This window comes from Microtus oregoni, unplaced genomic scaffold, assembly GCF_018167655.1.
Source record: "Microtus oregoni isolate MIOR12 unplaced genomic scaffold, Mior012 000012F_ref0000307, whole genome shotgun sequence".
Taxonomy (NCBI): domain Eukaryota; kingdom Metazoa; phylum Chordata; class Mammalia; order Rodentia; family Cricetidae; genus Microtus; species Microtus oregoni.
In genome coordinates, this window is record NW_024543071.1 from 15,169,179 (window position 1) to 15,196,646 (window position 27,468).

At 50.7% G+C, this 27,468-nt stretch overlaps 1 protein-coding gene across 4 annotated transcripts; it reads left to right on the forward strand.

The window, feature by feature from the left end:
• Positions 1–839: 839 nt before the first annotated feature.
• Positions 840–22,904, forward strand: Kcnip2 (potassium voltage-gated channel interacting protein 2). 4 transcript variants are annotated; one of them, XM_041661545.1, is made up of 10 exons: positions 840–1,217; positions 18,278–18,373; positions 19,181–19,234; positions 19,797–19,921; positions 20,224–20,293; positions 20,463–20,533; positions 20,649–20,756; positions 20,944–21,048; positions 21,197–21,259; positions 21,533–22,904. In XM_041661545.1, exons 1-10 carry the CDS (start codon positions 1,145–1,147, stop codon positions 21,578–21,580), a joined length of 813 nt encoding a protein of 270 aa, XP_041517479.1. In that variant the 5' UTR covers positions 840–1,144; the 3' UTR covers positions 21,581–22,904. The 4 variants fall into 4 exon arrangements, with proteins under 4 accessions (XP_041517479.1, XP_041517480.1, XP_041517482.1 ...); XM_041661546.1 differs by lacking the exon at positions 19,181–19,234; XM_041661548.1 differs by lacking the exons at positions 18,278–18,373; positions 19,181–19,234 and having other exon boundaries at positions 842–1,217.
• Positions 22,905–27,468: the final 4,564 nt, after the last annotated feature.

Consider the following 27,468-nt stretch of genomic DNA (forward strand, 5'->3'; position numbering starts at 1 on the left):
ACTCAGCTGTTTGAAAAGTAAATCTGAGTCCTGGACTAGGGAGCCCTGTGCAATGCTGGCCCTGCCTTCACAAAAGGAGGTGGCTTCGTGAGGGAGACATCTCTTTTCTCCTCTGCATCCTCACCTGAGTTCCCAAACCTTTCAGAAGCTCCCTAAATCTGCTGGAAAACAAAGAACCTTCTCTTCTCTTTGCAAGTGGCAAAGAGAAAGAGGCAGAAAAGCTGAGAGGAAAAAGGAAGGCAATAGCAATGAAGACTTGAGAAACTGACCTGGTTTATTACTTTATTTTACCTTCCCAGTTGGCTGGGAATGTTGGGGGCGGGGAGGGGGGTAGTGCTATAAATCAGGGAAGATGGCATTCCGGAAAGTGAGGTCCGTGCTGGAACTTGAGAGAGACAACTATGCCCAATGCCACTGGTGAGCCTGTGTCCAGAGGCCGGCTTGGCTTCTTCGCATCCCCATAGCGCTAGAGGAGGGCTGGCAGCTGGTTGGGAACACACAACTCGGCAGGGGGAACAACTGAGAAAATAAGGCTGACAAGAAGACACGAGCGAACAAGGGACCCACTGAGACGTACCCTCATGGCTCTGGCCCTACTGGGCGGGACTGACTGACTGTGGGGGAAGGGGTGCCTGAGAATTGGGGGCGGGGATTCCTTACAGTGGGGCCTTTCTGGCCCCCTCTTCCCCCAAGCCCCGCAGTTTAGTGGGTGGTGTAGCTGGAAAGCTAGTCTCCCTCCTGGCACTTTCCAGTTCACCCTTTCACCGGGTACCTCCTCCGAGTTGCAGAGGGTGGGGGGCGGGGGTAGGGGGAGCCAATCCCGGCAGCTCCTAAGGGGGGAGGCGGCGGTGACAGCCGCGGGGAGGGGGCGGAGGAGAGGCGGCTGGGCTCCGGCTCGGCTTTCTGCTCCACTCTGCCTCCCGCTCCACGCTACATAGCTGCCCAAGACTCTCTCTCCTGCCCCAGGACCCCGTGGTGGGCCCTAAAACCCAGCGAGTTCCCAGACAAAAGCCCTGTCAACCCCTACTCCCGGCCCCCAGCCCCAGCAGGTCGCTGCGCCGCCAGGGGGCGCCGTGTGAGCGCCCTATCCCGGCCACCCGGCGCCCCCTCCCACGGCCCAGGCGGGAGCGGGGCGCCGGGGGCCATGCGGGGCCAAGGCCGAAAGGAGAGTTTGTCCGAATCCCGAGATCTGGACGGCTCCTACGACCAGCTTACGGGTGAGTCAGTGGCTCAGGGGTCCCGGGCGGGTGGGCAGACTCCATCCCCCTAGACCCTTCTGTTGTCTGACCCTAGCTTGGCCCCTACCCACACTCTGCCCCACTCACATGTATGTACCTTCCAGGCTGGTCTGGGCGGCAAGACACAGGGACCCAAAGCTTAGGTTTCCTAGGGGGTGAGGAAGAGCAGGTGAGGCAGGTGTGGAGAGGCAGCAGGTGTAGGCGTGTGTGACACTGGGCTAAGAGTGTGTCTGGAGTGGGAGGTGTTACGTGCGTGAGTGAGCACCTGTCATTCTGTGTGTCTGTGTATGTATATGTGCGCCTCCCACAGCTAGTTGCCATGTGCCCTGAGCTTTGGTGACAGCTAGGGTGAGTGAGACTGCATGAGGCAGCGCGTTTTCATGGCCTGGCCAGATGTTTCAGCGTGGTTGCCGAGGACCCTGCTGCACTCGTGAAGTTGTTTTGATTGTGTGCTTGTTGCATGTGCAACTGTGTGCTCTGAATGATTCTGTATGAAGTGGCATGTAACTACCAGAGTACATCGAGGTGTCTCTTTCTGTTGCTGTGTCTCTTTATAAGCTTTCTAAGGCTTCTGGGATGAGCAGTCATTACAAGTATGTTTGTGGTTGTGGGGCCATGGGTTGTTTTAGCATTTGGTACTGTCTGCTCCCGTGCGTGATGCCTGCAGTGGGGGCTCTGAGAGTGTTAATGGCATCTCTGTCCTCGTTGCCTCTGTCTTTCTGCTGTTGTAAGGGTCTTTAGTGTCCCACACTAGTTCCCTCCATTTTTCTGCAAATAGTTCAAGGACATAAGGGACCCTAGGGACCCACTACCCAAACAACCTGGCTTGCAGAAGCACCCTATGGTTCCAGCACGTGGCCCCTGTAGAGAGCCCTTGGTTAGTGCTGGGTCAGTTCCTACCCAACAGGATTACTCAGACACCCCGTTAGAACTTCACCCAAGCCTCACTTCCTCGCTCTCCTTCAGAGCCAGGGTTAGAAGTCATGGGCAGTAAGACTGCCCTCATGCCCCCACCCCAAATCACTTTGCTGCTCACTTTGGGAGGGTCTGTGAGACCGGGCACATTACATCTATGTACTTGTAGAGTCCTGAGCTTGGTAAGTAGATTGTGTTTATGCCAATGACTTTGGAACCTTGGTATATTTCCATATAAGTGCTTTGTGCGTCTCATTGTGCAGGCGCCCTAAGAACTATAACCAAGAGAAGGAGGGAGGCTGTCTCTCCAGACTGAAACAAAGCCAGGCAAGTGGGCAAGACCATGATCCTTGCCCTTCCTTAAGTGGAATCGGGGACCAGGATGTCAGCTTTGAGAGTCTCTGCTGCTGACTTTAGCAGGACCCTGGTCGCACTGTCAAGCCCCCCAGAAGGAAGAACGTTCACCATGTGGAATTGAGGGGCCCTGCTATCCAGTGCTGTGTATCCACCGGCAGCTTAGATGGATACCCTTAAAAGTAGTAAGGGTCCATGAGCCCTGATTCCCAGATTGCGCATCAGTTTGCTTCCTGCCCTGATCCTCCCCTTAGCGACATGATCTCCTCCTTGCTGGGCTTCTTTATTGGTTTATTTTTAATTAATTTATTGTGAGATGGTCTTTTGCTATGTAGTCCTGGCCTTTGAACTCACAATAGCTTGAACTCAAGCTGGACCCAAACTTCAGCTCTCCTGCCTCAGCCTCCCAATGTGCTGGAATCCCAATGTGTACCGGCATGCCCTGCTTTCCTGCCTTCCTGCTGTACTATCCGATCAGTGTGGCAGGACTTGGCGAGGTGGAGAGGCACTCTGTCTGAAAGTGTCCTGCTCCATCACAGCTGGGCGCGAAAACTCGCCAATTATGTGACTCTTACAGACTTGGCCTCGTGTCCCTTACCTGTAAAATAGGGAATTCTATGTCTGCATCCTCCTGCCTGGCTGCTGACAGCCTCCCAAAGGATATAAGGAGGTCCAGCACCTATAATGGCCATCGGCATCCTCGCAGTACATTGCTCTGCTCGTGACTCTAGAAGTGGAAAAAAGACTGCCAGGACCTCCCATTTGTAAAGAGGGGCTTGCGACTAGAACGGGCTGATTGGATCCCCAGGGGGAGTCGTTGTCCACGGTGCTGAAGCGCTCTCCAGCCTTCCCCTTCCCTATGCAGGCAGGATTCCTCAATTGCATTTGGGGTGGAGGAAGAAGCTGCATCTCTGTGTTCATCATGTCTTGGTCCATTAGCTTGGCAGCGCAGTGGCCTTAAAGTTATGCCTCAGAGCATCTTAGATACACCCCGACTGTCCCAATTTCCCCCAGCTGAAAACAGTTGGGAAAAACAGTTTCTTAGTCCGGATCGGGTAGATTGGGATCCCTTTCCCCTTTCTTTGTATCTTACTTGCTTAGTGGGGCAGCAGAGTAGGGAAAGGCTGCCATCAGTGCTCAGCAGTGACCCCATCTGGAAAGAGGCAGAGAAAGGGCAGTACAAACTGAGCGGAGAGTTGGGTCCTGACGGGAGCCTAGGTCCAGGATCACCTGAGTCTTGTTCCTTTGGCACTTTCGTTCCTGGGTGTAGAGCACCCCCTTGTGGCTAAAGAGCCCTCCATACGAAGCTAATTCCTCAGGAGCACTGTTGCTAACGGGGATCAAGTTGACAAAGTGTGGGGGGTTGGGAATAAGTGTCTCCGCTTAAATGTAGATTCACTCTCCTATCCCTCCCCCACACAGTGAACAAAATTGGATCATACCTCTTCTATGGCCTTCTCGGGAGTTTGAAGTGTTAGTGCCGGAAGGATTTACATGTTTTGGTTTTTTTTGTTTATTTGTTTTGAGACGTGGTTTTTCTGTGTAACAACCCTAGCTGTTCTGGAACTAACTCTGTAGACCAGGCTGGCCTTGAACTCACAGAGATTCGCCTTCCACTGCCTCCTGAGTGCCAGGATTAAAGGCGTGTGCCACCACTGCCCGGCTTTACATGGTGTTTTAACAACAGCAGTAAGTCTAGAAAGGGGTTTGGACAGAGATCTATGGATGAGGGGACTTCTACTTGTTGCATTTGTCTGGAAGCCAGCATATGATGGTCGGCTTTTTAGAAGACAGCACCAGACATAGCTCTGAAAGGGCTGTTCAGCCAGGAGGCAGCACTAGGCACGCAGCCCTGCCGCCTCCTCAGCACACCAATGCACTGTCCTCTTTCTCTTCCCTCCTGCTCTCTCCCATCGGCCCAGGAAGTGTGGAGAGTTGCCATGACAACTATGTCCTCTCACCCCTGTAGCGTCCCTGTGCTAATATGGGAGGTGGGGGTGGGAAAAACAGCAAGAGGGGTTGAAATGGAGCAATAAAAGGTAAAATCTGCCTGCTCCGCGTCTGTAATCCCAGCGTTTGGGAAGACACAAGGATTGCCATGAGTTCGAGGTCAGTCTGAACCATGTAGCAAGTGCCAGACAAGACCCGATCTAAAATAAAAGCAAAAAAAAAAAAACAAAAACAAAAACAAAAAAAACCCTCGTACTTCAGCCATCCAGCTTTTCTTTCAAAATCCGTGTGTGTCTGTTTTCCTTACCAGAATCCGGAAGACGTTTGGAGAGAAAGCTGTGAGCAGAGAACGCCCTGTCTCACTGCCACACCCCCATCTTAAGATCTTGGGGGTGGGGTACAGAGTGCTTTTGATGACCTGGCCAAGGTGCTCTTGTGAAGCCAGCAACCTGCACGTGAGAGAGAGGCTCAGGGTCTGAGACTCCCATCTGCCAGTCTTGCCCTCTTGCACCGCCCACTCCAATGGGGGCGGCACCGCCCCTCAATCAGGGACCTTGGAGGCGGAGCTTGGACAAAGCGCTCCTGAGCTGAGCCATGAACCGCTGCCCCCGCAGGTGCCGGAGCCCGTTGGGGCAGGCAGCCCGATCCCTCTACCAGCTGGTGACTGGGTCGCTGTCGCCAGGTATGAGGAAGGGAAGGGAGGGGCAGGACCCCTCTAAAAATGAGTGGCTTGGTATTGGAGCCTTACAGAGGTGGAGAGAAGGGCTTCTCACGGGAATCCGAAGGAACAGGGGCTCGCACATGATTGGGGTAAGGGCAAGATCTCCTGACAGAATAGAGCTGGGGGTAAGGATCACTCACGAAGCAGCAGGATAAGATAAAAGGAAGTGGCATCATGGTCACAACACTGGAGAGGACAGGCTGCTCACTGAAGGGTGAAGAGACTCGGGCAGGGTGCAGGGATTGGGAGGAAGCTTGAGCTTGCCGTTGCTGAGTTGGGAAAGGGACAGCCCTGTATTGCATTACTTAGGTTTTGTGGGTGTCTTACAAAATACCCTATCAGTGTCAGAAATAACAAAGGGAAAAAATGAAGCTAGAACAAGCTAAGCTCACTAGCGAGTTCATGCCTGACCAGACGGATGAACCGTGTGGCACAGATTGTCACTGCTTTGTCGCTGGGAGTCTGTGTTGATGGGATTGTGCCTTCCTTACTAAACTGTGTGTCTCCAAGGCTGTGTATCCTGGCATTGCCAGGGTTATATGCTTTGGAGTTTGGTTTGAGAACCCCGAGTCAGTAAACTGATAAGGGCTCTCATGAAGTTGTACCGTGGCACGAAGTTTGTGGGGTTTGTGTGAATTGTGGGTTTCGTGTGGTACTGTTGATATTTGTGCACGCTTCCACTTAGGGTTCCTTAGGGCTGCCTGGGCCCACAGAGCCTGGAATTCCCTCACAACCTGGCCCCACGGCATTCCGGGATCTGTAGTTCCCCGCCTCCTTACACGGGTTCCACTTGAGCCCCTGGAGTATAGTCAGGGCCTGGGGCCATTTTTTGTCATGTATCTTCAGGAGGCGGAGAATTGAGGCCCAGTGAGAGTCATGCTTGCAAATCTCTTGGGGAGCATGTATCCCCTCAAGCCCCCTGCTTGGGCTAGTCTCCAGTGACAGATGGCTGGAGACAGGCGGGGCCAGCTCTCAATCACTGCAGGCATGACTTCCAGGACCCAAAATAGCCCCACGGCCTAGGGAAGTCATTAATCACCTGATGCAGTGGGGGCTGCAGGATTTTTTGATCAGCTGGGGATGGAATGAGCTGGGGGACTGAGAGAGGGCTTTAGGGGTCTTCGTTAACAGAATGGCAGTGAAGAGCAGGTGGCAGGGGTGTGGGTTCCTCCACAAGGCAGTATTTTTCCAGACTTGAACCATGGAAAATAAATGACTGAATGATAGCAGTGTCTCTGTGGTGAGACTTGAGATGTCTGGGAAGGACCAGCCCAGTGCCCTAACGCTTTAGTCTTGAGTTCTCACTTTGCCTAAAGTGGTTCCATTAAGATTTCACTCTGGCAGAGGGGGGCTGATGTGTGCCTTTAGTTCCAGCACTCGGGAGACAGAGGCAGGTGGATCTCTGTGAGTTCAAGGCCAGCCTGGTCTACAGAGAGAGTTCCAGGATAGCCAAAGCTGTATAATAAGACTTTGTCTCAAAAACAAACAAAAGCAGGAAAAAAGACAAAGAAAAAGCTCTCATTGTGGGAACGAGAATGTGGCCAACAGGTCCTGTGCTCACCTCACAGGTGGTAGACCCAGACTTTGATCCCTAGCACCCCAAAAGTGGATGATGAGCTAAAGGCAGTGGAATAGCGAAGTCAGGTCTAGCTCAGTCTCACTAGGCTCTAAGACTTGAGAAGTCTTCGTAGGGGGATGGGAGACCCTAGGGAAGAGCAGGTCCTCCCTTCATACAGACCCTTCTGCCAGAAACCGGGACCATTTAGAACCTGGAGTCACTATGAGGCTGGGAGAAAGTCTCTGAAAGCTGGAAGGAAAAAGGAAGACATGTGGACAGGACAGTTGGGTGCAAGGTTGTCAGTTTGTCCATCTCTCCGGGAGCAGAGAGCAGGGCACGCTGCTATGATCCCCTTTTCCCTTTTAACTGAAGATGGCTCCTCTTTCAGTCCCGATAGTCTGGTAGCATCCATAGAACCCAGGCCCTTTTAAATTTTATCACCCTTAGCTCCCCCAGGATAAACTGTCTTCTTAACACTCTCAAGCCCATTGGCGAGATGATTGAGAGAGTTGCCACGAAGTCATTCTTTACCAGAATATTAATTACTCCTTACTTAGGAAAAATCTCTTGGTGAACCTCGGGTTCCCTCAGGTTCATATGGAGGTGGCATGAAGTAATACATATTCATAACTAGCGGGCTCACAGGATGCAGAGCCTTCCATAAGGTAAACTGATGATGTTTGAGCCAGATTTTTTTGAGGTGGGTCCTTACTATGTAGCCATGGCTGGCCTGGTACTGGCTATGTAGTACAGGCTGGCCTCAAACGCCAAGATCTGCCCGCCTCTGCCTCCTGAGTGCTGGTATTACAGGCATGTGTGCTTAGCTTAAAATTGGGCACATTGGAACATGTAATTCAAAGCATGTAAGAGGAGAACCCAGGAGAACCTGGGTTAGCCTGAGTTACGTAGCAACTCAGACTCAGGATATAGCTAAAACAAAACAAACACCCCAGAGGTTAGGGATCTAACTCAAAGGTAGAACTATTTTTTTTTTTTAGTCTTTTTGTAGTGTTTGTGCAGGTGTCCTCAGAGGCCAGAAGAGGGCGCCAAGTTTCCTGAACTTGAGTCACAGGAGTCGGTGAGCGGTTCGCTGTAGGAACTGATCCCAGGTCCTCTGGAAGGGCTCTGAACTGCTGAGTCTTCTCTCCAGCCCCTTGGCGGCACAACTATTATCTAGCATGTGCAAGGCCCTGGGTTTGATTCTCAATACCATAAAACCAGCTTAGGTTAGATTTCCCCTGACCTCCCGATTAGAAAGCTTTTTCTGCCTAGCTCATTGAAATGGCCTGCTAGAACAGGCTTGTCGCATTCTGCTTGTATGACAGGACAATTGTAAATGGGCTTTTCTGCATGGGGGCTGTCTCCCTACCCAATGAAAGTTAGGCTGGGGTCTGAGTCTCCTTCGCCTTGTTCACAGGAGACAACCTTGTGCTCACTCTGTCTTAAGTTCTTATTTTGAGTGGGTTTCCTTCTATGGCCCAGCTGGTCTGGAGCTCAAGAGGGCCTCCTGCCTGACTTTCTCCACTGCTGAGATCACAGGTGTGTGCTCCTGCGCCTGTTTAGTCCAGTGTTTGCTGCTGCTGTTCACTGTTTTTTCAACATCTTGACCATCCAGGCACTCGGAATCTAGTTGAGGACATGGAGAGAGATCTGGTTCAATCTCTGAATGATCTCTTCTTAGCTGGGTGCCTTGAGCAGGCCTCCTTATCTCTCTGACTTTCTGTCCCTCCTCCGTGAAAGGTACGCGGTGCTGCTTGCTGCAGACCTCATGGGGTTGCCACGAGGAACAGTTTGATGGCACACAGCTGTAATCCCAACCTGTGAGAGAGGGCAGTAGGAAGATTGGGAATTCAAGGCCATTCATTCTCAGCTACTCGAGTTTGGGGCCAGCCTAGGCTACATTAGGACCCTGTCTAGGGGCTGGAGAAATGACTCAGCAGTTGAGTACGGTTGTTATTCTCACAGAGGACCCGGATTTAGTTCCCAGTACCATGGTGCCACACAACCGCCTGTAACTCCAGTTCCAGGGGATCTGACCCCTCCTGTAGACCTCCACAGGCATCAAGCATGTATGTGGTGCACATATACACATGCAAGCAAACACTTATACACAGAAAATAAATCTAAAAGAGGGCTAGACCCTATCTAAAAAAAACAATAAAAATTAATTACAGTAACAAATATGAGAACACTTTGTGAACTGCGGAGTGCCACGGGACTGTGGAGGAATATTGTGACTAGCGGCGGGGATGCTTATTTAGCAGTGATTAAACTGCCCAATAACATTTTATGTTTTAGTTCTTTCATTTCCACCAAAAAGTTTGTGAGGTGAAAACCTGAAACACACACATTAAGAACTCATCAAGATGGGCAGTGGTGGCACACACCTTTAATCCCAGCACTCGGGAGGCAGAGGCAGCGGATCTCTGTGAGTTCAAAGCCAGCCTGGTCTAAAGATTGAGTTTTAGAACATCCAGAGATGTCTCGATCGAAACCTTACCTCGATTGAAAAAACAAACAAACAAACAAAAACCAAGAACTCATCAAGGAGTTGGTGAAATGGCTCAGCCAGTAAGGCATTTGCCACCAAGCCTCGTGACCGACATTCTGTCCCTTGGACACCTGACAGGAGAGAACCAACTCCTGCAAATTGTCTTCTGACCTCTCCATATGCCATGACACTTGCCTGATCTCTTCCCTGCAAATAATGCTTTCTTAATGTAAGGGGGGGCACACTCATCCAGTTAAGTGCAAGTTATAAACTGATTTGAACCAGGGGAGTCTGGAGCCTTGACCGTGATACCACCTCTCCTGTTTCTGTTACTAACAAGATGGAGTTAGGTACTGTGTCTTGTAGATTCAACAGGGTATTGCTTTTTATTTTGGGTTTTTTGTTGTTGTTGTTGTTATTTGTGTTTTTTAGTTGTCTGTTTTGGTTTTTCAAGACAGGTTTCTCTGTAGCTCTGAAACTAACTAGCTCTTTTTTTTTTTTTTTTTTTTTTTGCTTTTTCGAGACAGGGTTTCTCTGTGGCTTTGGAGCCTACCCTGGAACTAGCTCTGTAGACCAGGCTGGTCTCAAACTCACAGAGATCCGCCTGCCTCTGCCTCCCGAGTGCTGGGATTAAAGGTGTGCACCACCACGGCCCGGCCTAACTAGCTCTTGTAAGCCAGTTTGGCCTCGAACTCACAGAGATCCGCTGCCTCTGCCTTCTGAGTGCTGGGGTTAAAGGCATGTACCACCACTGCCCAATGTGTATTTTGTGTTTTGTTTTTAAACAGGGTTTCATGTAGCCAAGGCTGGCCTCAAACACCCTGTGTAGCCAAGGCTAGCCTTGAATACCTAATCCTCATGCATCCACTTCCCAAATGCTGGAATCACAGGTTTGTGCTGTGCAGCCCAGCTCAAGGAACTGGGTACAGGACTGAAGCTCCGACAGAAGAGAATTAAGAGACGGAAGCTGTCTGGAAAGGGTGGTGAGACCTCTCTGATAGTGGGAAGGAAAGCTTCCTGGGCTTCGAGGGTCATACAGGTAGCCCTGCTTGTGGGACGGTAAAGCGGCCAAACTGGCTGAAAGAAAGGGCTCTCTTGAGATGGCAAAAGGGCCTTAAATGCCAGGAGTGGGTTGTAGTCCTGGAATATTTACTGTTTTCATCCGTAAAGCAATAACTTCTAAGGTATGAGAAACTGCAGCCAGCTTGTGAATCGACGCCCTTCTGGCCACCGACACAGGGGAGGTGGGCAACAGAGGACTGAGACCAGGAACCCTGTCTCTCTTTCTAACCTTCCAGAGCAGCCGGAAAGTCCGTAGACACCTAGGGGTAAAACAGGGCAGGAGATAGACAGTGACCCCCAGTGGTAGCTATGTAGAACTGCAGTTGATTCCTCTCCTAGAGCAAAGGGATTGGTTCCCGCCTAATTGAGACTCATCCAGGAACTGCAGAGTGGACCATCCTGACAAAAGCGGGAGCTTTCCGAGAACCGAGCCACTCCGGATAGGCCTGGAGTCAGACTGGGTTGGAACCGAGGCTCTGATGTTGGAGGTGTGCTTTGTCTGGCTCTGGCTTCTCCACCTGTCTTCCTAGATTTAAGGAGAAAGATCGATTTGATAGCATCGTCTACTAAACCCTGAGTGCTCCCTTGCTGTGCCAGGGTGATAGTGTTAACTCAGAGGGCCTGTGTTATGGTTTACAGACTCTGAAGGCCTCCCCACCCCCACTCACTGCCCCATACAGGAAGGGGAAAGACTCCAGAAGTGCTTGGGGGCGCAGGGCACCTTGGGAGTTCACATTTGCCTCCTATCCTGGGCTTCTCCCCAAGGAGGGATCAGACTTTGGTGTATTCAGGATGAGGCTTTAGCCTGAAGGGAGAAAGCACAGCCCTCCCCACCTTCCCTTAGGAGCTTAGCCTCGGTAAGTTCCCTTCCTGTGGGGTCATGAAGGGGCCAGTGGCCTTTTTCCTGTCTAATCCTCCCTCCCTTGGGCCTCAGTTTCACTGCCTGTGGCCTGTGGGAAGAGAGTGCTTCCTGCCTCATGGTCTCCATGACAACCGCGATCGATGCTGATAGTGTCCTTCTGACAGGAGAGGTCATTTGTCTCCCTTGTGTTCTCACACAATCCTCTATCAATATATTAACAGAGCCAGAGACCCTCTCCCCAATTACACAGCGCATCCATGGAGACCCACCTTCGGACCCATGACTCAGAAGACTCCTAAAACAACCCTTGCCCCCCACACTCAGGAATCCCCACACATTTGGCACATACTCATTCCATAGACACCCAAGCCCGTCGTACTCCCAGACACCCTTTGTGATAGGTGCACAATCCCACATAAACGCAGACACACATGAAAAAGGGGCATACGTGTCCCTGTACCGACAAGCCCAGGATTACACACGCAGTAAAGCCAACAAAACTCAGTAGGCACTCTTACCCGTCAGGTACTCACGCAGGTGCAGGTCATACTTTCCACACGTCCTCCCTTGCTACCTGCCTTCTAGGGACAACTCCTCTCACTGCTGCCTCTGTGTGTGTCACAGAGTGACCGCGGAATGTCTGGGGGACGCTCTCCTCAAGAACTGGGGCAGATAGATCACAGCCTCCCTCCTCTAAGCCCATCTCCCTCGAAAGATCCTGAGGCTGGTCCAAAGACTGAGGAGGCCAGAAAAGGAGAAGGCGGAGGCAGGCTGTGGCTGGGAGGTGTGGGGGGCAGAGGCGGGGAGAGAGGGGAAGGGAGGAGACCCAGGGCGGGAGACAGGGCAGGAGACTGCAGGGCTGTCTTTCTCTTACTCAGGCAGGGGAGTCCGAGGGGGAAGTGGTGTGGGGCAGCCTTGTGTCTGAGCATCAGCAGGTGGGGGTCATGACCCTGGAAGGGCTGGAGGTGGTGGCTGTGCTCGTGGTCCTGGTTCTTTTTGTCAAGGTCCTGGAGCAGTTTGGCCTCTTTGAGCCTGTCTCCTTGGAAGGTAACCCAAGTAGCTGGGCACGTCTGAGCTGCTATTTGGGGACCGGGTTGTGCTACTTGATGCCTGGGGACACGGGGGAGCAGGTGAGTGAGGGACATCTAGGAGAAGTGACAAGTGTATCCTGGGAAAAGGATTTATGGGAGATGCCAAGGGTGTCTCCCAGGAGCTGATCTGAGGGAGGAGCTGGTGTCTGGAGATGGGTGCTGAGCTGAGCGCACGCAGTGTGACTGTATGGGGGAGGGGCATGGGGAGACCTTGAGAAGAAGCTGGGGCGTGCCTCGAGCAGCCTGGAGATGGGCAGTGTCTAGAGTAAAGAAGGAAGCCTGGGTAACACCAGGATAAGTCCCCTTTGGAGCCAGAGTCGCACGGTGACTTCAGGCCAGGGTGCTCACAGGTAGGAGTTTTTCTGTGGTGCGTGTGAATGCAGCGTGAGACATGGGTGTCACCCTGTGTTCATGTGGAAAGGAAGACGACGAGTAAGCGTGCATATGTGAGAGATGTGGTTACCAGAGTGACAAGACTTGTGGCTCTGGGAGATAGTGGACGTGACTGTTCCCAGACCAGACTGCTGGAGGACATATGGCCAAGCCTCTTCAAGTAGTAGGTTGAGTGTTTAACTGTTCCCAGTGTTCCCTGAGGACATATAGCCCCAGACTGAGGCTTAAGATGGGAGCGGACTCAGGGGCACAGGAGTGGGAACATTGTGACAGAGACAACTGTGACTGTCCAGCCTGGGGATCAAGAGCGGATCAGACCATGGCCTGGACGTCTCAAGCCCTTCACCTCCTCAACTCCGTATCGGGGGATGCGATGCATTGGTGAGGCACAGGGAAGCACGCGTGCCCCACCCACCCAGAGTTTTGGCCTCCCCTCCCCCCAGCAAGAACCTTGTCACTCTGTGGCTCACCGTCACCCACTATTAGAGACAGGCAGGAACCATGACAGGCAGGGAAAGGGGGGGCTGTAGGCTAGACTCCTGAGAGAACTGGAAAGATGTTAAGGAAGCCGGGGACAAGAGGACGGTCTCGGAGTTGCCTGTTGTGGGGTTCTGTAAGAGCATCCTCTACCCTCTGGCTGCAGTTACTGAGGCAGGAACAAGGAGTTAGCCAGACTTCCTGAGAGGCTGGGCCAAGCTGCTCATCACAGGTGAGGTCATCTGCCTCTCATTCGCCATCCCCTTTAGACTAAGGTGGTGAGCAGGGGACCATGTGGAAAAACCCAGCCTCACAGGAGACAGCCGCAGCCTCTCTCTTCCACCTTATTCCCTGCAAGCAGGGGACATGGGGGAACAGAGAAGGTGGGAGGAGCAGGAAAGCTCCCCACTGCCTGGTGACTGACAATACCATCAGACCCTGGGTATAATCCGGCTTTGGGAAACCAGAGTCCAGGCTAATGGAGGCCTGGGACAGGGGCCAGGCCACCATCGATCCCTAACTGGCCCATTGCCTCTCCCACCTTTCAGTGGCTCTGGGAGTTAGATGGGATAGGTTGGAGGAGAGAAGGGTGTAACCTTAGACAGTCACCCCCTTGGGGGCAGATGGAGCCTGATTGGGAGGACCGTGTAGCGTGGAGGGCTAAGACAGAGTAGCATAACTGAAGGAAGTCGGGCCCTAAGAGGAATGAAGTCATCCCTGGTCAGTGTACCAGAGCCAGCGGGTCTAGCCCCATTGTCTGTAGGCGAGTGCAGCTGAGAGACGCGGGTAATAGTGTTAGGGTCCCCTGGGGTTCAGTGGCAGAGAAGGACGTGTAGAAATGAGGAGGGCACAATGAATGGGCTAGCCTTGAGCCCCGATTCTCCTGCCTCCACTTCCCAAGTGCTAGATCTATAGGCATGAATAATCATACCCAGCTCCTATGATCTGGTACTGCGTCAGAGTCTGCTCAAGTGTTTCACCTTCAAAGAGCTGGTCATACAGAGGAGGACTCGAGACGTACCAGCTTTTAACATGGATGAGCTAGCCGGGAACAGGGAACTGCGGTCCTCAGAAGGAAGAGTGGGGGAGCTATGGAGTGAGGGATTTCAAGAAAGAAAAGTGGGTGTGCCCAGGACCATAGGTATGTGGGTGCCATGGGGACTGTATTAGCTACTTTTCTCATTGTAGCAAAATACCTCATAAAAGCAACTCCAGCAGGCCGGGCAGTAGTGGTGCACACCTTTAATCCCAGCACTCAGGAGGCAGAGGCAGGTGAATCTCCGTGAGTTTGAAGCCAGCCTGGTCTACAAGAGCTGGTTCCAGGACAGGCTCCAAAGCTACAGAGAAACCCTGTCATGAAAAAAGGGGGGAAAAAAAGAAACTCCAGCGAAAAGGGGTGGCTTTGGCTCACGGTTTGAACGTACAGTTCACCCCAGTGGGGAAAGCATGGTTGAATGTGTAGTCTGCTGTAGTGGGAAGGGAAAGCCAGCTTTCTGTTCTTGGCTGGCAGCAGGAACTTGAGGCAGCTGGTCACATTGTGTCCACCACACTCAGAAAACAGAGAAATAAGCCAGGTGGTGGCTGCGCATCCTTTAATCCCAGCACTCAAGAAGCAGAGGCAGGAGGATCTCTGTGAGTTCAAGGCCAGTCTCATCTACAGAGCAAGTTCCAAGACAGCCTAGAAGATTACACAGAGAAACCCTGTCTCAAAAAAAAAAAAAAACCAGAAAGGAAGGAAGGAAGGAAGGAGGAAATGAAGGAGAGAGAACAGAGACATAAATGCTGATCCTCAGCTCAATTCTCCTCTTTTCCTTTTTATTCAGTCTGTGCTCCTAAACCATGTGATGTTACTGCCCACATTCATAGTGGGAATTCCCTCCTTAGCTAAGCCAATCTAGAAATATCCTCAGAGATAGTTAACTGTGAAGAGACACCATGCAAGGCAAGAAAGCATTTCAGTGGTGGCTTACTTTCAGTTTTAGAGGGTCAGTCCATAACCATCATGGTGAGCAGCAGACAGCATGGCCAGGGAGCAGTAGCTGAGAGCTCTATATCCTTCCCACAGGCAGCAGGCAGGGGCAGGGGGAGAGAAAGAGAGCAACTAGACCTAGCGTGGGCTTTTTAAACCTCCAAGCCCACACCCAGTGACACATCTTCAACAAGGCCACACCCCTTCATCCTTCCTAAACAGTTCCACTAACTAGGGGCCAAGTATGCAAGCATAGGAGCCTCTGGAGGCCATCCTCATTCAAACCATCAGAGAGACGCAGAGGTGTGTCTCCTAGGTGATTCTAAGCCCAGCCATGGCAAATCTACCCTTTGTTGACTCAACACACAGATACATCACATTGAACCGTGACGTCCCATCCCTGGTCATCAAAGGCTTGTGGTTAGTTCATATGGCAAAATGTGTTTAGTTTATCTGTATGAGTTCCCCCAATGTGTGTGTGTGTGTGTGTGTGTGTGTGTGTGTGTGTGTACACGCTGTGATGTGGAGTTCAGAGGTCATCCTTCAGGAGTCTCTGCTCACTCTCCATGGAGTGAGGGCTCCTCTGGTTTCTCTGCTGCTGTGCTGTGTTCCAGGTTATCAGGCCTGTGAGATTCTAGGTAGTTACCCTATCTCTGCCTCCCGTCTCACCATAGGAGCACTGGGATTCCAAATGTGTGCCCCCACGTTCCATTTTTCCCCTGGGTTCTGAGTATTGAACTCAGGACATCAGGCCCGCATGGCTAACGCTTTTACCCGTGAACCTTTTCCTTGGCCCATGATTTCCCAGACTACTGATAGTTCTAAAACTGTTCGAAATCCCAAAGTCTGAGACTCAGGGTTACTCTCAACTGTAAGCCCTAGTAAAGTAGCAAGAACTTACATGATTCCAACACACAATGTCGGGGGCTGGAGAGATGGCTCAGAGGTTAAGAGCATTGCCTGCTCTTCCAAAGGTCCTGAGTTCAATTCCCAGCAACCACATGGTGGCTCACAACCATCTGTAACGGGGTCTGGTGCCCTCTTCTGGACTGCAGGCATACACACAGACAGAATGTTGTATACATAATAAATAAATAAATATTTAAAAAAAAAAAAAAAAAAAAAACACACACAATGTCACAGGGCAATTATTCTCCTTTTAAAAGAGGAATAAGGGCAGGGCAAGCAAGGCTTGGACCAAAGCAAGACTCAAAGCCAGCAAGACCAACACTAAGCCCTGTAGCGCCACGCTCGGTGTTGGTGGTCTCGGTGCATCATCCGGGCACCAGTACGTCTTCTGTGGTCTCGTATCATTGTTATTTGTAGCACACATAGCGTCTTTCATGAGTCTGCTCTTCTTAGTGCCTGCAGCTTCCCTCCATGGCTTCCCCATAGCCCTGGCATCTGCAACACCCTGTTCTGAATCAGCTTAGGCTTGACCTTCACAGGTTTGTGTAATGTCCTCTCCAGGGCAAATGCTCTTGTACCAAACTGTATCTTGAGTCCCACTGTCGGCATTCCTGTTGACATTCATGCCTTCTCCAAGCTCACCAAAATGGCCCATAGAGCTCTGCTTTTAGTGTCTTAGGCCTTCTCTATCCCATGGCTTCTAACTTTTTATTCCTCTCATAAAGCAGTTCTAAGGGCCTACAAACTACTTACTTGGATTTATGACAGCAACAACCCCTAGTACCAACTGTCTATGTTAGTTACTTCTCGCTGTAATGAAAATACTGGGGAAAACAACCTAGGGCTTTGTTTTGGCAGACAGTTTGTAACGACTGTCCATCATGTCAGAAAGATACAGTAGTAATAGTTATAGTACGCCTCATTGTCAAGAAGCATAGAGAAAGTTTTACTGGCATTCAGACCTCCCCCCCTTCTTCAATCTAGAACCCCAGCCTATGGGATGGTGCCACCCACATTCAGGGGGGTCTTCCTTTTTCAGTTAAATATCTAGAGGTGTGTCTCCCAGGTGAGTCCCCCCCACACACACACACAGGGTTTCTCTGTGTAGCCCTGCTTGTCCTGGCACTTGCTCTATAGGCCAGGCTGGTCTTGAATTTAGAAATCCGCCCACCTCTCCCTCTGAGTGCTGGGATTAAAGGCGTGTACCACCACTGCCTGGCTTCCTAGGTGAAGTTAGCAATGGATATTAAGATTTAGGTCACGGGGACTGGAGAGATGGCTCAGAGGTTAAGAGCACTGCCTGCTCTTCCAAAGGTCCTGAGTTCAATTCCCAGCAACCACATGGTGGCTCACAACCATCTGTATGGGGTCTGGTGCCCTCTTCTGGCCGGCAGGCATACACACAGACAGAATATTGTATACACAATAAATAAATAAATAAATATTTTTTAAAAAAAAGGATTTAGGTCACAATGTCATGGTTATGCCTTTTTGAGACAGGGTTTCGCTATAGTTTCAGGGCCTGTCCTGGAACTAGCTCTTGTAGACCAGGCTGGCCTCAAACTCACAGAGATCCGCCTGCCTCTGCCTCCCGAGTACTGAGATTAAAGGCATTCACCACCACTGCCCGGCTGGTATATTAAGGATCTTAATGCATAGTGTTATGATGTCTGAGGGGCCTTGGGTATTTTATGTGGTTTGGTCATGCTATGCATGAGATGGTCTATCTGGGTCTCCATCTGTGCAATCATGTTTTACTTTGATCGTATTTGTGGATAATAGAGTATTAGGTAAAAGCATATGTTTGTGTATGTGGTCGGAACAGGCCTGTGCCATTAAATGTTACTGTTATCTATGTCACTGTCATTCTAAATGTGATACAACATGCCTGTGTGTGTGTGTGTGTGTGTGTGTGAGAGAGAGAGAGAGAGAGAGAGAGAGAGAGAGAGAGAGAGAAGAGAGATTGAGTCCTATTCAGACAATCCCTTAGACTAGGCATTACCCTGAGGAGCTGGGTTAGGAGTTAGCAGACACTGAGGCCGCCTCATTCTTGCCAGCCGTTTCTCATTATACAAAGGGACCACGCCTGGCCCCAGTTGACGTTCCATGCCTGTGAGACCCAATAGGCGACCTGGCCCCAGCTGTCCTGCCCATCTACGTGGCCCCATTCATTTCCTATCCCCACCCCAGTGTTTATTGGTGGTTGGTGGGGAATAAGACAGGAACCTGGAACACAGGGGAAGTGGGAGTTAATGATGTGCCTACCTGGGGTCTTCTCTCTCCCCAGGCCACCCTCCAGGGCCCACTAAAAAAGCCCTGAAGCAGCGTTTCCTCAAGCTGCTGCCGTGCTGCGGGCCCCAAGCCCTGCCCTCAGTCAGTGAAAGCAAGTGCCTCTCCTATGCTTCTGGGGGCGGGGTGTGTGTGTGTGTGTGTGTGTGTGTGTGTGTGTGTGTGAGAGAGAGAGAGAGAGAGAGAGAGAGAGGTGATGGGAGGTGGGGTAGGAACTGGGTCTGAATATGAGACCTGTGGCTACAAACTGGAATGTATGTCGGATCATGAGTGCCTGTGGGCATCCCTGGTTTGCAAAATGGAGGACCAGGGTTTGTTGTGTGTTAGACTAAAGCCTGAGCCAGTGTAAGCATTTCCAGTGTGACCATGGCAGGGTGTCCTAGCTAACCAGGTTACTCTGCGCCTTTGTGGCTTCCCTACTGTTTTAGACCTTGGAATGTATGTCAGCTGCGCCCTAACAGGGTGCGAGGTATAGAGGGTGGAGTCCACCTTCCCAGATGTCAGGATGCTGAGGTTTTTCTGTCCCAGCCTGGTCAACTAAGTGGCTACCAGTTGAGTGGTCTCCTTTGGTCTGTCGGTTCCATTTCTTCAGCGGAGCCTTGCCCACCTTGTAAAACCACACTGAAATTTGCAAGCTATAAAGGCCCTGTCTGAAACTATTTGAGCACCTAACGTTGCTTCTTCACTCCGATGGGGCCACCCTGAGAGCTGACCCTAGAAGGGGGCTGTTCATGAGGGGTCCATGTTGTCATGGATGTCTGTGCTCACTGTGTATGTGTCTGTGTTATGGGTCTGGGGTTCGTGTGTTGAAACACTCATGTCTGTGAGATTTTCTGTGAGCTTGGGGCCAGGGGAGTGTCTGCAGGGCTTGGTCTTCTCGGTGACAATTCCCTCCCTTCAGCATTAGCTGCCCCAGCCTCCCTCCGCCCCCACAGACCCCGCCCGCTGGACCCAGGTGACTTACTCTCCTGGTTGGGGCGGGATGGGGGTACTTGCCTGGGGGCTGGACGGTGGGAGCTGGGGTGGGATTGGGGGTGGAGTCAAGATTGGGGTCTGAACAAAGATTGGCTGGAGCTGGGTGGGGCATGGCTCGGGCATGGCTGGGATGGGCGGGGCTTGATTGAGATTGGGTTGGATGTGGGCTCTCCCAGGCTGGGGCTGGGCTAATAAGAGTTGGTCAAGAAAGAGCCCTTCGTGGTCCCTCAGAAGCTCCTGGGCCCCATTATATCCCCTTTCTAAGAAGTTGCGGCGGCAAAGGACTGTCCCCAACCCATGCCCAGGGGCCAGTGCTAAATCCGTACCTCTGGCTCTGGAGCCAGACGTGGCCTTAGCCCCAACAGACCCCGAAGCTGACCAGTGTCTTTTCTGCTTTGACTTCTCAGCTCTGAGTCTGACAGGCTGGGCTCGGGTGTAGAAGACAGGCTAGGAAGGAGCGGGGAGGGTTAATAACTGAAGATTACCCAAGCCATCTCAGGGGCCTGGCCTGAGGCAGAGCTATCCCCTACCACTCCCCGCAGACAGCGTGGAGGATGAGTTTGAACTCTCTACCGTGTGTCACCGGCCTGAGGGGCTGGAGCAGCTGCAGGAACAAACCAAGTTCACTCGCAAAGAGTTGCAGGTCCTGTACCGAGGCTTCAAAAACGTGAGTGGAGGGCATAGCCAACTGGGCAAGGGCTGAACCGGAGAGGCCTGGTGCTTGCAATTACCTGGAAAGTACAGCCTGGGTACTTTGAAGAGGGAGATGGGGCCCAGAGGCCAACTTTCAGGGCCCTTGGGGTGGCAGGCTTGTGTGTTTATTTGTACACTGGGGAAGAAATCTTCTTGCCAGTCAGTACCAGAACTCTGGTAAGTTCCACAGAGGCAGGATGATTTGTCCTCCTCCTGGAAGTCTCTGGCCTAAGGGTGGCGGTGTGTGTCTCTGCTGAGTCTGTTGTCCCTGTGCAGGAATGCCCCAGCGGCATCGTCAATGAGGAGAACTTCAAGCAGATATACTCTCAGTTCTTTCCCCAAGGAGGTAAGGAGATGGTAGACACCCAGGGGGTAACGGTTGTCCATCCCTAGGCTGAGAGGGGAGGAGGGTTCTGGAGGGCTGGGGATGCTGAGATAACGGGAGCTGGGCAAACTGCAGAAAAGCAGCAAATCCTGCCTGGAGGCCAAGTTCACATTCCACTGCTCATCCACAGACTCCAGCACCTATGCTACTTTCCTCTTCAATGCCTTTGACACCAACCATGATGGCTCTGTCAGTTTTGAGGTGAGCTAGGAGAGATGAGTCAAACAAGCCTGTTTCCTTGGGCTTCAGGGGACCAAGGTTTCCATACCAAACCCGAAGAATGGCTTGGCAAAGTCCGCTCCCACCTCCTTTCCAGGACTTTGTGGCTGGTTTGTCGGTGATCCTTCGGGGAACCATAGACGATAGACTGAACTGGGCCTTCAACTTATATGACCTCAACAAGGATGGCTGTATCACCAAGGAGGTGCAGGGCCGCTGGAGGGCAGGAGGGGCCGTGTGTGGGGTGCTGGGCGGTGATGGCGCAAAGGGGTCTCATAAAGAACAATGTACAGCTGTGTCAGCAGTAAGGGGGGAGGTCCGTACTTGGCCCTAGGCCCCTAAATTTGGAGGCTGGAGGCTCTTAGGGGAAGTAATCTCATTTGGCTCAACAGGAAATGCTTGACATCATGAAGTCTATCTATGACATGATGGGCAAGTACACATACCCTGCCCTCCGGGAGGAGGCCCCAAGAGAGCACGTGGAGAGCTTCTTCCAGGTACCTGGGTCTGGGTGGCCTGGGGGTCCTGGAGTGGTGGGAAGGGGCCCTGGAGTGGCGGGAAGGACCAGGGCCCAATCAGCCTCTTCTCTAAGACTCTCTCATCATCCCCTTGTTCCCTTGTTCTCCCTGCTTGACCACCTTGCAGAAGATGGACAGAAACAAGGACGGTGTGGTGACCATCGAGGAGTTCCTTGAGTCTTGTCAAAAGGTACGGCCCCCATTTCCCTGGTCTCAGCTCTAGGCCTAAATTAATGGAACCAGAAAAGGCCCCTCTTGACTTTATCTCGCCCCCCACCCCAGTGCTGTTCTTCCGTGACCAAAGGGAACTTACCCCTTCCCCACCTGAGATGCCCCTGCATATCCTTCCTCTCTACTGCCGACTGTCCCCATCTCTGGTTCCATGTCTTTCTCTGTCTCTGATGAGCTCTTTTTTCTCTCTCTCTTTACTTCGCCTCCCTCACACCGTGCACCATGACCGTAGGACGAGAACATCATGAAGTCCATGCAGCTCTTTGACAATGTCATCTAGCCCCCGGGGACAGGGGTTAGTGCATCCTGGGGGTGACCATGCTCTAGTCCTAGTTCAGGTGAACCTAACCCTTCTCTCCCAGGTCTCTCCTCATTCTACCTGTACCCTGGGGGCTGTAAGGATTCGAGGTCCTGGGGCTTCTGTAGTCCAGATCCCCCGGAGCTAAGTGGCAGTCGTGGGCAAAGTCCATCTGGGAGGGGGCACTCCCCACTCCAGACGGCTCTCATCCCCTTCTCGCCGGACACCCAGTGCTAAGTACGCTGAGGCCATCCCGGTGTAGGGACTGAGTGGTTCCTCATCTCCCACCCCCACTCTAGAAACCACATTAGACTGAATGTCTCCTGCTATGGTGCTTTCCCCATCCCTGATCTCATAGACGCCCCTCTAAGATTCCTTTCTCAGAGAACATGCTCTGCCCATGTCCCTGGCTGGCTTTGCAGCCTAGCCTTTGAGGGTCCTGTAAGAGGGGGGACAAGAAAGTAGAGCCAGTGATTGGGTCCTAGGAATTGGTTGGAGTGGAAAACAGAAAGCCTGGGCAGGTTATGAGAGCCCAAGTGGGGCTGCCACTGCCAGGTTCTAGGGTCTAATGGCCCCGAATAGCAGAATATAAGTTCCCTGACTTCCCAGAAGGCCTTATGTCCTTAGCAATGTCCCAGAAATTTACCATAACTTCCAGTGTCTTAGGAGAGCCTGGGATCCAGATATCTGGTTCCTCCCGGAATCCTCTCTATCCTTCTTGCTTGTATGATGAGAGTGGTGGCCAGGGGAAGATGAATGGAAGGTGTCCCAGACGATGCCTTCAAAGTCCCATCCTGCCCTCCTGCCTGTCACCTGTTTTGATGGCTTCAGTTTCAATTTTCCATGGCCTCTACATTTAGAGGCGTGGAATCAGGGATTCTCCTGAATTTGAGTCTTAACCACTCCTCCCAGTGGCTGCCTTAGGGGAACGGGAGGACAAAGGCAGGCACATCTGAACCCAGTATGGGGGCACTCATTGGAATGGTTGCCCAACCCTCTACAATGCCCTAGAATGCCCTAGGGTCCCTCTCCCCCTCTTTAGTCTACCCAGAGATGCCCCTGAGCTCACCTAGAGGGCAGGGACCCTAGGATCCAGGTCGGACCTTATTGTCAGCACCCTGCCATGCGGCTGCCTCTCTTAATATACTGGCTTGTCTCATTCCTCACCCTCCCAGTCGGCTAGGGTCTGAGGGGAGGGGCCGCACAGAGCCCCCTCCTGTCAGACATTGTTGACTGCTTTGCATTTTGGGCTCTTCTACATATTTTGTAAAATAAGACACCAGATCCAATAAAACAACGGCTATGCACAGCCTGCTGTCTCTGCTTCTTTGTCCCTCCCACCCCACAAATGCCGTGCAATCCAGATGACAGGCCTACAGCCCTTCAAAACCCAAAAAAGTGCTTATCTTTTCAAGTATGGCCATCCCTTGGCACATACCCAAGACTCGAGAAATCCATCTGAACTTAGCCGCTGCATGAATCTCCTCCTGACCTGAGAAAGATGGATACTGTCTGAAGATACTGTGTGCCAAGGAATTTGGTTTTTTATTTTCTTTTGCCATAAAATGTATTTTATTCCAGTTCTAGAAAATAGAAAGAGAGAGAATCCTTCCATTTATTATTCTAATCCAACATGACTGTGAGTTTTGGAAAATAGAAGCAAATACATACATATAAATATATATGCATTACATATTTATACATAAATATATATGTATAATGCATATATACATCTACATATTTTCAGACTTTAGCCTCATTGATGTTTGAACCTTTGTTCTTGTTTCTCTCTCTTCTTTTGAGAAATTTTTCCTGGAAATCAAACCCTGGTCCTCTGGAAGAACAGCTAGTGCTTTTAGCTGTTGAGTAACCTTTCCAGCCTAAGATTTTTAATTCTAAGTAGGCTCTGGGACTGGGGTGGATTCTTGTGTGGTCTTTGTTTCTTAGCCGAGTTCTGATGGTGGATATGTTGGCTGTTTCAGAAAGGGGGTTGTTTTGTGGATATTTCCAGTTCATTAGTTCTTCCCAACTTCATTTCCCCCATAAGCTCAGGGAACAAGGAGTGATTCTCTTTTGTTGCTTTCTGTCCATAATGATTAAGAACTACAGAAACTCACTGACTTACAGCATAGGCCAATGTTGCTTTTGCAACTACTAACAACTGGATAGATGCACAGTTTTCTTAGATCCAAACGTCAGGCTCCTGAAGCTACTGTCACTCCACTCTGTAAAAGTTTAAAGTGTGTGTGTGTGTGCATACATTTCCTATGGTGTGTGTGCCTGTTTGTATGTGTGTGTAGGTTGTAGGTGCTCCTGCATCTACCTGCATAGGCTGGAGGGTGAGTTCTGCATTGTCCTGGCTACTTCTACCCTTGCAGGGATGAGCAAGGGGCGGGGCCAGTTTTCTACTTTCACCCACACCTACACCAGTAGGGCCAGGGCTAGTGTGTTGCCCAGGCGAAGTGCAGGGGCGACTCTCCAGAGTGCTGCTTCCGTTTTCTTTAAGTCCAGATGGTAACTGACTTTGTAGAACCCATTCTCTATGTAGAGATACCTTGTTCAGCCTAGGCGTGGGGTGGCGGAGAGGACCTTGGTCCTGACTCAACGAGGGGACAGTCATAGTTGATTTTCCAAGGGAGGCCTTAACTTCTCTGTGGAGGATGGGAGGTGGGATGGGAGGTAGGGGAGAAATAGGAGGAGAGGAGGGAGGGGAAACTGGGATTGGTATGTAAAAATTAATTAATTAAAAATCCAAGTGACTGTTTTTCTTCCTTCTTTTGGTTTTTTTTTTTTTTTTTTTTTTTTTTTAAGGAAGGATGTCATATAGCCAGGCTGGCTTCAAACTCACTCCGTACCTGAGCATGGGCTTGAACTCTGAGCATTCTTAAATCTTTTGTCTAGTGCTGGAGTGGCACCACTGTTTCTTTTGTGGCTGAGTAGACGCCCTGTGCCAGGCAGCATAAGGAAGAGCTGCTGTAAGTGAATAGACTCTGTCCATACATGAACGACAAGGCCATTCATTTCCACTGGAAAGACAGTGTGGTACCGTATATATGGGGGAACTTTCCAGATTCTTTTTCTTTGACCACATGTATAGTTACAGAAACACATCAGACTGTGGGCAAGGTAACCAGTTTCCCTTCCTTGTGGCCACCATCCTTATCCATGATCATCTCAGCCTCAGGTTTTATAGGCAAGCTATCTTTTTTGGCAAACCTTTTTTTTTTTTTAAATCCTTGAGACAGGACCTCACATAGCTGGCTCCAAACTCCCTTTGTAACCAAGGATGATCTTGAACTCCTGACCCTTCTACCTGTACCTTCCAAATGCTGGGATCACAGGAATGTTCCACCACGCCCTGCTTTGGCAAACATTCTTAACATTTGAATCAAAAACTTCTGATTTACAAATTTAGTTACTCTGAAAAGTCTTTTGAGAAGTGCTCTCTCCCTTCCCCTCCCCCTCCATTCCTGCCTTAAATGAGTTGGGGATTATTATAAAGAGAGTTTAGGACCAGTGAGGTGGATCAGTGGGTAAAGATGCCTGTTGTCAAGCCTGCTGACTTGAGTTCCCCCTGTGGGACCCACATAGTGGAAGGAGAGACCCAGCTCCCACAAGTTGTCGCCTGACCTCAGCCCATGCCTGTGGCACACACATATCTATCCCAAATAACTGCATTTTTTAAAGGGAGAATTTAACATAGGCTTAAGTAAGCATGGAGTTATGAAGAGGAGGAGGAGGAGAGTAAGCACTCTGGAGCCTCAGTGTGGCTTTCGTGAGAGAGCCTTCAGTTTGAATGAAAGCTGTTTTGTGTAAACACAATTTGCCTATGTATATGGATCAGTAGCGCTAAGGTGTATGTGTCGTATGAGTCTTTCTCTGTCCCGCCAGCTCCCAAATAATAACATGGAGATTTATTAATTATGAAAGCTTAGCCTACAGCTTAGGCTTGTTCCTAACTACCTCTTAAAACCTAAATTAACCCATTTATATTAATCTGTGTTCTGCCACGTGACTAGTGGCTGTTACCTCTCCTCCTGCACATTTGCTGGCTCTGCATCTCCTGGCATCTCCATCTTTATTCTTCCCGGAGTCCTTTCTGTCCCCAGAAGTTCCTAAGCTCTTCCTGCCTAGCTATTGGCCATTCAGCTCTATTACACGAATCAGAAAGCACCATTGCAAAGACACATCTTCACAGTGTAATCAAATATTTCACACTATGTCTTATTGAAAAGTATGATAATGACATGATGCAGCATAGAAAAGATGCTTTTGTACACTGGAAGATAGTTCGCAAGATTTTCTTGAGCTGGTTCAGCAGGTAAAATGCTTGCCTCCAAGCCGGATGACCGGAGTCCAATCCCTTGGGCTCCACAGTTGCCCTCTGATCTCCACAAACATACCATGTCATGAATTCACAAGCTGTGTGCACCTGGCACATGTAATAAATGTGATTAAAAATTTTCTTCCAGGGGCAGGAGAGATGGCTTAGTGGTTAAGAGCACTGGCTGCTCTTCCAGAGGACCGAGGTTCAATTCCCAGCAGCCACACGGTAGCTCAGAACAGTCTATAACTTCTGTTCCTAGGGACCTGACACCCTCACACAGACATACATGCAAGCAAAACATCAGTGTACCTAAATAAGTAAATAAATAAAACTTATTTTTTTTTTTAAAAAAAAAAAGAAGTTAGCTGGGCAGTGTTGGTGCACACCTTTAAACCCAGCACTTGGGAGGTAGAGGCAGGCGAATCTCTGAGTTTGAGGCCAGCCTGGTCTACCCAGCAAGTTCCAGGGCAGCCAGAACTGCACAGAGAAACCCTGTCTCAGGGGAAAAACTGGTGTGCTGCCGTTACAGAAGTCATCACAGGGTCAAGAAGAGCGACTTCTTGCGGGCCACCTGAGCCAAGAACAACAGATTTCCTCAGTGCTTCTATGTGTACGCCTGAAGGCCAGAAGAGGGCACCAGACCTCATTATAGATGGCTGTGAGCCACCATGTGGTTGCCGGGAATTGAACTCAGGACCTTCGGAAGAGCAGGCAATGCTCTTAACCGCTGAGCCATCAGTGCATCTATTCTACACTACCTCCTGGACTGGGGAGTGGCTGAGGGTAGGTCCCTCCCTTCTGTTTCTGGAATCCCATTACAGCTGACTCACCCAAAGGAGGAAGTCAGGCCTTCCCCCTTCCTACACACACTGACAAGGTCAAGGGAAAGTTGGTTCCAAGAAAGTTGTGGGGCCAGAGTAGAGAGAACACTCAGCACACCCAAGGCCCTGGGTTTGAGCCCCAGCATCACAGAAACCAACACCCTACTTACAGAGTTGTTTTGTTGTCTGTGTTTCCTGGGAATCTCATCTGGGAATTGCCTGCTCCCTATGTCAGGTCGGTCAAAACGATCTGATCAAAACTGTGGCCTACTATCCGCAAAATTTCCATCCCTCCACTACCCCCCCCATCACTGTTTTGTTTTTAAGAGGTTGCCGGGCCTGAACTCCAGGGTCTGGTATATACTGTAAAGTACTGTACCACTGAGCTGTACTCACAGCCCACTCATGTAAACTTTGGATCTGTGAGGTTCATCTACAGATCCTAAGAACCCAGTACCTAGTACTGGCTATATCCCTATACCCCTAGATTTACTTTTTTTGCTATTGTTGTTGCTGGTGGTGGTGGTTTCTGGAACTGTTACCAGGGGAGTTCTTTTTCTTTTTTAAAAATAATTTAGCTTTATTTTATGTGCATTGGTATTTTGCTTGCATAGATGTCTGTGTGAGGGTGTTAGGTCCCTGGAACTGGAGTTCACCACTGAAACCATCTCTCCAGCCACCTTCCTTCTGGGAGTTCAAAGTCTCATTGTTAACTTAGAAGG